This window comes from Carassius carassius, chromosome 27 (assembly GCF_963082965.1).
Source record: "Carassius carassius chromosome 27, fCarCar2.1, whole genome shotgun sequence".
Lineage (NCBI taxonomy): Eukaryota > Metazoa > Chordata > Actinopteri > Cypriniformes > Cyprinidae > Carassius > Carassius carassius.
In genome coordinates, this window is record NC_081781.1 from 538426 (window position 1) to 550000 (window position 11575).

At 43.5% G+C, this 11575-nt stretch overlaps 1 protein-coding gene across 4 annotated transcripts in view; it reads left to right on the forward strand.

The window, feature by feature from the left end:
- The window catches only part of LOC132106368 (MAM domain-containing glycosylphosphatidylinositol anchor protein 2-like), a 121058-nt gene that overhangs the window by 43113 nt on the left and 66370 nt on the right, over nt 1–11575 (forward strand). For all 4 annotated transcript variants that reach the window (XM_059511983.1, XM_059511985.1, XM_059511984.1 and 1 more), the window contains exon 2: nt 9199–9338. In XM_059511983.1, coding sequence (XP_059367966.1) covers nt 9199–9338 — 140 coding nt within the window. The remainder of the gene's footprint in view (nt 1–9198; nt 9339–11575) is intronic.

The window sequence follows — 11575 nt, forward strand, 5'->3', positions numbered from 1 at the left end:
TTTCATTGTATGCTTCAGACACGGGTCACGATGAGGTGTTCCCCATAGCGACCCCTAGAGTAGGCAGTTCGAAGTTCCCTTGAAAGGGAACAGAACATGTTTTGGAAGATCAGATATACATACCTGTACATGCATACAGTTTTCTTCTGTTTCTGGACATGTACATTACTCATTTCCGTGGAATAAACAAACAGAACGTGATCTGAAGCGTCTGACCTTCATAGACATTTCCCATCATTCTCCTGCAATCTTCTCTATAACCTGTTTATTTATTATTGTGAGATTCAAACTTGACTTTCATCAAGGACAGAAACCACTGAGAGCCAGTATGTAAATACCCTAGAATCACAGGGATGATGGATTTATAACGAAATAAATAAATACATACATAAATAATCCATTCATCAATCAATCAATCAATCACAGGGCAATAATAATACAAAATGCTGTAAACTGCAAAAAAAAAAAAAAAAAAAAAAAGAGATTCTCTTAGTATTTTTTGTCTTGTTTTCTATTATACATATCTAAAAATTCTTGAATCAAGATGAATTTACTTGACAAGTAAAATAATTTAAGATATTAAATCTTGAAAAAAAAAGAAAAAAACTTTGATAACATGTTTTTAGTTTTTGCTTGAAACAAACAAAAATATCTGCTAGTGGGGTAAGAAAAATAATCTTAATTCAAAGGCTAAATAAGATTATTTTTCTTGCCCCATTGGCAGATATTTTTGCTTTTAATAAGCAAAAACTAAGAAAAAAAAAATATATACATACAGAAAACAAGACATAATATCTTAAGTCACTTTACTTGTACAGTAATTGTATACACACACACACACACGCGTGCGCGCACGCGCACACACACACACACACACACACACAGATATAAAGTAAAAATAAAATATGAAATTAAATCAAATCAAATTAATAAATAAAATACAAATGAAATAAATCCAGTAAACTATCCATCACAGGAATAATAAAGTAATGTAGTTACAATAAAATGAAAGGGGAAAAAAAGATTTAAAATTAAAATAAAATGAAATTCAAATGCAGAGACAGAGACAGGGGAATGCTGTGTGTGAGCACAGATTTACAATATAGATTCACATATGTTAACCATGTTTGAGCTGTTTTCTCTCTCGCTTTGGTTTGTTAGTGATGTGACTGACGTGTTGTGATCTCTGCTCAGTTTGCAGTCTCTAATGTTTCTACTTATGGTGATTTTATGAGGCCTTTTCACAAAGTGCTGCTGTGAAACTGCAAAATAAACCTCTGAATTTGTCCCGATTCAAAATGCATTTTATGATTGGCTCACAACTTGAGACTCTTGGATCAGGTTTCTTGGAGATTTTTGCAGGGTAAATATTTAAACAAACATGAGGCTTTTAAAGTTTAATCATGTGAGAGAAAGATCAGAAGTGTAAACGCTCAGAGAAGCAAAGCAAACATCTGTGTCCCATGTGAATGAGTGTGTACTGAACACATCTTCTCACAAACACAAGATGAAACGAACTCATTCAACACGTGCTCCTGCTCTGATTCAGTCACAGTTATCTAAAGCAAAACTTGTTTGTCTTCATAAGATTTCTTTGCTATGGTAAATAATTTTAATATTAATTGTTAGCTAGAACATTTTTGGTGCCATTTGGAGATGATTTATCCTCCCCTTTTACAATAAAATGGGGTGTTCCACAGGGCTCACTGCTGGGTCCAGTTTTTTTTTAAAACTTTAACCTATCTATCTATCTATCTATCTATCTATCTATCTATCTATCTATCTATCTACCCAACCCTTTATACTGTAGGTGTCACGGCTTACGCTGCTGGAAGGAACACGGAGCCGAGGGATAAACGAAACAAGGATTTATTAAATAAAACATAGGCAAGGTGAGTAGCAAATAACAGGTGGCAAGTGGCAAGTGGCAAGTAACAGGTAACAAGTGGACAAGTAGACAAGTTGACAAGTAGACCCGACAAAACAGAACTGAAAGGACAAGGCTTAAGTACAAGGGATAATGGGGAAACACAGGTGGATGGCATGACTAAATAAACAGGGACATGGAACACATGCGGAAATGACTAGACACACCTGGGAACTAATCAAACCACACACGGAAGACAGAAACTGGGTCACAGGGGCAAAAACACACAAAATGAGTCCAGGTGTGTGACAGTACTCCCCCCTCCCGGTAGGTGCGTCCTCGCACCGTAGAAACAACAAAGGGAGGCGTGGGTGGGAACTTGGGAGGAGGTTCCGGTGGAGGACAGCCTCCCAGGAGGGGGCCAGCAGACAGGGACTACAGAGGAAGGAGCCAGGGAGGAGATGACGGAGGGAGAAGCCAGGGAGGAGACAGGAAGGATCTGAAGCAGGAGGCACCCAGCAGGACCCAGGCCACAGCCATAACGGCCCAAGGTGGGGCCGACGGAGGAAGGAGCCATGGAGGAGGAATGGTCACCGACTCCAGGGACTCGACCCACGGCAACGGAGCAAGTGGAGGAGGAGCCCGAGGCGGAGAGCCGAAGAGCCAGGGTGACGGGGAGGAGCCGGAGGTCCTAGGCGGAACTGATGGCTCTGGTGACTGATGCGGCGATGTGGATCCGGAAGGCCGCGGTGAGGCCAGAGTGACCGAGGACTGAGGTGTAGCCGAGGGGATGAAGGAGCCTGACGGAGCCGGAGGGACGGAGGGACGGAGGGATGTGGCAAAGCCGGAGGAGTGGAGTCCCGAGGCATAGGATGGACGACGCCAGACCAAGGCGGAGCCGGAGGGACGAGGGAGCCAGGCAGAGCCTGCGGACTGCCGGGCCACGGCGGAGAGGAAGGAGCTAGGAGCCATGGTGGAGCCGACGGGTCAACGGGCCAAGGCGGAGTCCAGGCCTCAGAGGCTGGAGGCGGAGGTGAGGGAGACGCCGACCAAGGCGTCGCTGGAGGATGGCGGTCCCGCAGAGCTCGCACCACAATGATGGTAGGCTGAGGGCGAGCAGAGGGGCAGCCAGACGACAGCGGAGGAGGAGGCAGGAGTGGGCGGGAGGGTGGGAATTTTGAAGGAGCAGGCATTGGAGTAAGCTCTGGGGCTGGAGCCCTTCCTGGGCTTAACGGAGGATCAGGAGCCCGTCCTGGGCTTAACGGAGGATCAGGAGCCCGTCCTGGGCTTAACCGGGGTTCAGGAGCCCGTCCTGGGCTTAACGGGGGTTCAGGAGCCCGTCCTCGGCTTAACGGGGGGTCAGGAGCCCGTCCTGGGCTTAAAGGAGGATCAGGAGCCCGTCCTGGGCTTAACGGATGATCAGGAGCCCGTCCTGGGCTTAACGGGGGATCAGGAGCCCGTCCTGGGCTTAACGGGGGATCAGGAGCCCGTCCTGGGCTTAACGGGGGATCAGGAGCCCGTCCTCAGCTTAACGGGGGATCAGGAGCCCGTCCTGGGCTTAAAGGAGGATCAGGAGCCCGTCCTGGGCTTAACGGAAGATCAGGAGCCCGTCCTGGGCTTAACGGGGGTTCAGGAGCCCGTCCTGGGCTTAACGGGGGTTCAGGAGCCCGTCCTGGGCTAAAAAGAAGAACCAGGAGCCCGTCCTGGGCTTAACGGGGGTTCAGGAGCCCGTCCTGGGCTAAAAAGAAGAACCAGGAGCCCGTCCTGGGCTTAACGGAAGATCAGGAGCCCTTCCTGGGCTTAACAAAAGATCAGGAGCCCGTCCTGGGCTTAACGGAAGATCAGGAGCTCGTCCTGGGCTTTAAGGAGGATCAGGAGCCCGTCCTGGGCTTAACGGGGGAACAGGAGCCCGTCCTGGGCTTAACGGGGAATCAGGAGCCCTTCCTGGGCTTAACAGAGGATCAGGAGCCCGTCCTGGGCTTACAGGAGGATCAGGAGCCCGTCCTGGGCTTAACGGAAGATCAGGAGCCCTTCCTTGGCTTAACAGAGGATCAGGAGCCCGTCCTGGGCTTACAGGAGGATCAGGAGCCCGTCCTGGGCTTAACGGAAGATCAGGAGCCCTTCCTGGGCTCAACAGAGGATCTGGCATAGGTGAATTGGAAACCCCCTCATTTTGATCCACTTGGCGCTCCACATTTTGCTCCCTCGTGGTGGGCAGTGTCGCCGGCTCTCTCACCTGGCCTAACGGGTTGCTCTCTGGCTCTCCGTCATCGGTGGGCTCGGGCTTATGCCTCGTACCGTGGGAAGATTGTAGGCTGGGCTCTGGGTCCAGAGTGGACCTGGCGAGATCCTCCATTGGGCCGACCGTGAGAGGTGACCCATTTCTCACCAGATTCCACTCTATGAATGCGGCGAAATCCTCCCGAGGACCATCTTCGGGCGACAACGCTCTGCACCTGGAGTTCAGGCTGGCGTGATAAAAGGTGCAGAGCGCGTGGTCCGGGTAGCTGGTGACATTAGCTAGGAAGAGAAACCGTCTAGTATGGTCCCGCAGAGCTCGCACCACAATGATGGTAGGCTGAGGGCGAGCAGAGGGGCAGCCAGACGACAGCAGAGGAGGAGGCAGGAGTGGGCGGGAGGGTGGGAATTTTGAAGGAGCAGGCATTGGAGTAAGCTCTGGGGCTGGAGCCCTTCCTGGGCTTAACGGAGGATCAGGAGCCCGTCCTGGGCTTAACGGAGGATCAGGAGCCCGTCCTGGGCTTAACCGGGGTTCAGGAGCCCGTCCTGGGCTTAACGGGGGTTCAGGAGCCCGTCCTCGGCTTAACGGGGGGTCAGGAGCCCGTCCTGGGCTTAAAGGAGGATCAGGAGCCCGTCCTGGGCTTAACGGAAGATCAGGAGCCCGTCCTGGGCTTAAAGGAGGATCAGGAGCCCGTCCTCGGCTTAACGGGGGATCAGGAGCCCGTCCTGGGCTTAACGGGGGATCAGGAGCCCGTCCTGGGCTTAACGGGGGATCAGGAGCCCGTCCTCGGCTTAACGGGGGATCAGGAGCCCGTCCTGGGCTTAAAGGAGGATCAGGAGCCCGTCCTGGGCTTAACGGAAGATCAGGAGCCCGTCCTGGGCTTAACGGGGGTTCAGGAGCCCGTCCTGGGCTTAACGGGGGTTCAGGAGCCCGTCCTGGGCTAAAAAGAAGAACCAGGAGCCCGTCCTGGGCTTAACGGGGGTTCAGGAGCCCGTCCTGGGCTAAAAAGAAGAACCAGGAGCCCGTCCTGGGCTTAACGCAAGATCAGGAGCCCTTCCTGGGCTTAACAAAAGATCAGGAGCCCGTCCTGGGCTTAACGGAAGATCAGGAGCTCGTCCTGGGCTTTAAGGAGGATCAGGAGCCCGTCCTGGGCTTAACGGGGGAACAGGAGCCCGTCCTGGGCTTAACGGGGAATCAGGAGCCCTTCCTGGGCTTAACAGAGGATCAGGAGCCCGTCCTGGGCTTACAGGAGGATCAGGAGCCCGTCCTGGGCTTAACGGAAGATCAGGAGCCCTTCCTTGGCTTAACAGAGGATCAGGAGCCCGTCCTGGGCTTACAGGAGGATCAGGAGCCCGTCCTGGGCTTAACGGAAGATCAGGAGCCCTTCCTGGGCTCAACAGAGGATCTGGCATAGGTGAATTGGAAACCCCCTCATTTTGATCCACTTGGCGCTCCACATTTTGCTCCCTCGTGGTGGGCAGTGTCGCCGGCTCTCTCACCTGGCCTAACGGGTTGCTCTCTGGCTCTCCGTCATCGGTGGGCTCGGGCTTATGCCTCGTACCGTGGGAAGATTGTAGGCTGGGCTCTGGGTCCAGAGTGGACCTGGCGAGATCCTCCATTGGGCCGACCGTGAGAGGTGACCCATTTCTCACCAGATTCCACTCTATGAATGCGGCGAAATCCTCCCGAGGACCATCTTCGGGCGACAACGCTCTGCACCTGGAGTTCAGGCTGGCGTGATAAAAGGTGCAGAGCGCGTGGTCCGGGTAGCTGGTGACATTAGCTAGGAAGAGAAACCGTCTAGTATGGTCCTCGAGAGAAAGTCCCTCCTGCTCCAGCAGGAGGAGGAGGTATTCGGGGCGATAGAGGGGATCCATTACACACTACGGAAAGAAAAAGACTGTGAAAAAACGGAAAACAAAACGGAGGGAAAACACGCAGTTTTTAACTTTTTAGGTCGGGTCTTCTGTCACGGCTTACGCTGCTGGAAGGAACACGGAGCCGAGGGATAAACGAAACAAGGATTTATTAAATCAAACATAGGCAAGGTGAGTAGCAAATAACAGGTGGCAAGTGGCAAGTGGCAAGTAACAGGTAACAAGTGGACAAGTAGACAAGTTGACAAGTAGACGAGTTGACGAGTAGACCCGACAAAACAGAACTGAAAGGACAAGGCTTAAGTACAAGGGATAATGGGGAAACACAGGTGGATGGCATGACTAAATAAACAGGGACATGGAACACATGCGGAAATGACTAGACACACCTGGGAACTAATCAAACCAGACACGGAAGACAGAAACTGGGTCACAGGGGCAAAAACACACAAAATGAGTCCAGGTGTGTGACAGTAGGTCAAGCAGTTTGGAGGATGGATGTTTTTTTTTATCAAAATTTTTACCAATATTAATTGTTCTCTTTTAAGTATTAGTTAACAACAACAACAACACTGGTTCAGTTTCTGTTATGTGTAAAGCTGCTGAGCACAGCATATATTTGTCACAGATAGTGTCATTGTGTTGTTAATGATCTGGCAGGTTGGCTATTGTTTTTGTTTTTTTATGTCAGTAATCGTGTCGTTGTCTACCGGAGTACAGCACCTCTCATCCACATAATGAATTTCTCTTGACTTTGCTTTGTCGAACACAAATGTGTGCTAAAAATAACACATTAAGCCCTCGGGATGACTGACTGTTGCCACGTTTGTGTTTCCCAGTGAATTTCTGGATAAATTATCCTCCTGTTTCTGCTTGAAATGTAAATGAGCGCATTGATGCATGTGCAAAAACATCAAACCTCAATTAGACTCTAAATGCATGAAAGGGAAAGCAGGACCTTTCTGCTCTTTAAAGTATACAGATCCTCGAAGATGTGTGTGGCATCAAAGACACGCGATTTGTATGGTGTGATTTGTATGTAAACAGATCATGCTGGATGATTGATCAGAGGAGCAATTCACCTCGATATCTGTCGAGATTACTCTAGAAAGATCCATGTGGAATAGATTTCTAAATCCTACAGTGAACAAGCTGTTTGGAGAATGTGTGGATTATTTTTTTTATTTTAGTTTATTTTTTTTATATGTTTTATTTTATAAATATTAGTTTTTTATTTTTCTAATATACATTTTTATTTATTTTATTTAAAAATAAATAATATTTTAAACATTTCATTTTTATAAAATATAATTTACATTTTATATTTTTTTAATAGTTTTTATTTTATATTTGTATTATTTTTTACATTTATTATTTTAATACATTTATTCAAATATTAATTTTATTTTAAAAATGAATTGCATTCATTTAATATTAATATTGAATATATTGGAGAATGCTTGGATATTAGTTTTTTCCCCTTTTTTATTTATAATTGTTATTATTATTACTGTGTTTTTATTTAATTTTTAAATATATTATTTCTTTTATTATTTATATTTTATCCAAAATGGTCTTGATAACTGCTGGGTGTGTAGGACAGATCTGCTGGGTCCATTGCATCCCTCCAACAATCTTCTCTCACGCTTAGCATTATTGAACAGCTGTGATCTACACACATGCACACACACAGTACATACTTCATTCTGACATCAGTTCACATGCAGTTACTTAAAGAGCTCTTGGGCGTAAAAGATGAATGATCTGAAGTGTCTGTTGTGTCAAAGGTGTTCAGGGTTCCTCGTGCTCTTGTCGTCTCTTTTCCGCACATAAATGCAATGACATCCGTTAAACAACATACTGAATGAGGCATTACTAATGAACACATACTGTGATGTAAGTGATGACTGATAAATTTAACAAAATAAAAATCCATTTATTTTTCCATAAAAGGTATCATAGAGCTCAACAGCGTGGCTGTTCTTTGACTTTATAAAACCTGAATACTGTTGAATTTATAGTGCTTTAATCCACCTGTTTTTGCACTGATGTCGCTCTGCTCTTGTGGTGTTTATTTAATTAAATTTTATTTTGTTTAATGGCCTTCTTTTCCCATGAGATTCAAAGGGTGACATTTGCTGTGAGGCAGAGACATTTTCCGGACACAAAACCAAACGCTGCTTTCTTCAGCATGAAAAACTAAATCCTGGGAAAACGATCCTGTTGTTTTTGTAGAGAAAAGCAGCTGTTGTTAAAAGCAGCTGTTTAATAATGTAAAGTATAAATGTATTTGCAGAACATGTTAAGTGTCAGCTTAAAATGTTCATTTTGTTTGTAAATTACATTTTAAACCAGTAAATTTAACAGCGTTTTTTCAAAAGGATTATTATAAATGTAACTGAAATGAAAAGCACAATAATAAAAAAGTTAGTTGAAATAAAAAAACTTTAATTCAGCTACATATCTTATATTCATTTAACTTAACAAATGCACTAGACTTTTTAATGCAAATGTAAAAATAATAAAAACTATATATATATATATATATATATATATATATATATATTATCATTATTATTATTTTTAATAAGAAAAACAATTCAGGTGATATACAATCACACAGCGAATGTCAGTTTTCAGTTTGTCACTCTTAATTAAATACATTTTTTCTTTTTTTACTTTCGAAAATGCTACATTTAACAGTATTTTACTAAACAATGACAAGAAATGTACAGTTTAATATATCAAAGTGCACTTTTTCTCATGTATAGTAAGAAAACTTACCATTAACTGCATTTTTAGTCTTGTACACTACAGTACTTTTTACAGAGTAGCATACATAAGACACACGAGCAGAAATGAAGCACAGCCACAAATCAGTGCATACACATGAAGAAGCTTTAAACATGTGAAGGAGATCATGAATCACTCATTATTCTGCATTAAATCATGGAGTCAGACTCTAGTGTGCATGATCAGAGATTCTCTAGAGATTGTTAGATGTGAATATGTAGTCGTCATGTGATACAGAGTGAAGTGCACTTGATAGAGCTCAAAGCCAAAGACAGCTGAGTCATTCCGCTCAAGGACGTCTGTGTTTATTTGATTAACAATATGAGGATTCGTGCTTCTGTGCTTCCATGCAAAGCGATGAGACGGAGGGAGGGATGTGTTTGACGCATGATTGTGATGCTCTCTGTCTGTTCTCTTCACAGCGCCTCCTACCGTCCGGATCGTGCACTCGGATAATGCTTGTAACGTGGAGGAGGAGCGTTACTCTGAGAGGGTTTACACCATCCGAGAGGGAGAGACGCTTGAGCTCACCTGCCTGGTCACAGGACATCCACGACCACAGGTGAGAAAGAAGAGCATTACTGACCAATCACATCCTGAACACGCAGATGATCAAAACCAATAGGATTATCGGCCGATAATCGGTATGGACAGATAATCGGAATTTGCTGTCAATCAAAAGGAGGTGGAAATCAAGAGGAGGACAAGTCAAAGGCTACCATCAACTTTTTGGTTTCTAAAATATCTTGTTTGGCAGTCAGCAAAAGAAAAAAAACTCATATGGGTTTTCAACAACGTGAGGATGAGTAAATTATGACGCTTTTGGGTGAACTGTCCCTTTAAGTCAGGGTTGCCAGGTCCACAATTTTACCCATCACAAAACATTATTTATAAAATGCTTCTCATCCAATAATAGCTCAAATGTTAGTGCTTTGTGACTTCTGATAAGAATCAAACCAGACTCTTCTCCACTTTAATATTTTAATAATTATTAATATTTACTATAATTGCTAATAATTACTTATTATTATTATTATTATTAATAACTAGTTTAAGAATAGTATAATTGCAAGTTATAATGCAGAATAAACATGAACGGTCATCAGAAGATGTTGAAAGATACATCTAACTGAAAAGTTGATAAAACAGCTTGTGATCAATATGTCATTTAACGTTGCGTTTAAGCAATTCAGTATTCAGAATTTGTTAATTAGCTAAACAAACACTGTTAATGATACATATATGTTTAAAGAAATCTTGGATGAATACAAATCTTGGTGAATATTATATCTATATTTAAATGTAACAGTTTGGGTTATGTTGTTAATTTTATAATCTAAGATAGTAATGTTTACAGCATTAGTTGGGAGAGATTTCTTTCTCCTTAAGAAAGCCAAACTGTTGGTATCGGCTGATGTTATTCTGGATAATCGGTTATCGGTATTATTTGTGAAGTTTTGTATCGGTGCCTCCCTAATAACCATCATTACTGAGACACTTTGTGCAGTGCTTAATTAGAACATTTAAAAGCACTTAGAAACTTGCATGCTTCTTCAGATGCGGATGATCGATTAATAAAATGTTTACATGAGGCATTACTGCATGAAAGTAGTCGTAAAAAAAACACATTCACATGAAATAATAGCTTAATTTTGCATACTTTTACACTGAAAAATAATACATAATACATGATTGTATTTCTTGTTTTGAATAGATCATGAAGTATATGTCAGTTCCTCTAGTAAAATATTTAATTGTAATTAAAGTCTCCATCAGTATTCATAAAGTAAATATACAAAGTGTTTTTTATTAAAACTCTTTATTTAATTAGTTTGTATTGACTGATATGCATTGATGAATAAATCTAACACTTCTCTAAAGTCTAAGGGAATTGAGGTACAGTGAACTTTTTGAGTTTAAGCATTTGTATTGCATGTATTGCATCTGAAATGATTCGCTGATCATCTTGGATCACTGAAACCAGACTCTAAATGTGTCTAAAGTTCAGCATACCGTCATGAATCTCTGGAGTTTAGACGTGAGGGAATATGATGGTGTGAAAGTCTGTAATCTGCTCGACTGCAGTATTGAGTATTTCCCAGCTGAATATGAACACACAACCAACCGGATAAATGCCTCTAACCCAGAATAAATCCATTTGTGGGGCCAGATCAAGCGGAAGGTTCTTTTTTATGGCTCGGTTGACAGATCTGATGCGATGTTGGACAGTGGAGGAACTTTATACTGCCGCATTCCAGTATTCAGATTCAAAAGTTAAGTTTTCCATAAAATAATTCTACTAAAGTATATCAAGCAAAATATCGAGGTCTGTAGCTGTCATGTTGATTGTTTTAGTCAAGTTGCAGAAAAGATGAATGTTTCCGTTTTGTACAGTTATTCGTCCCATTTGGGTCATTTCTCCCGCTTGATCTTTTACAGAAGTCTCTATTAATTTGGGTTGTGCTTTATTTAGCCCCGGCAGCAGGTTGTTTAGCAGGATCTGATGTACTGGATAAATGAAATGTGATTTGTGGGTATCCTGGGGATTGACTCTGCTCATTCACCCTAATTAATATTTAATTCTCCTTTGATCGATGTACAGCTTGCTAATTTGTGGCGGTGGCAGGTATTGATCCTGATATTTCAGATGAAACGGTGAACGCTGTTGAGTTCATGTGACGCTCCGACGCTTCATTAAAATGAGAAAACGAGAGCGCGATCAAAGATCAAAGACTCCTGGAGTCTCCTTTGAAATCAGATCATTAAGACGGAAGACATCTGATCCGGGGTTTGACTCGG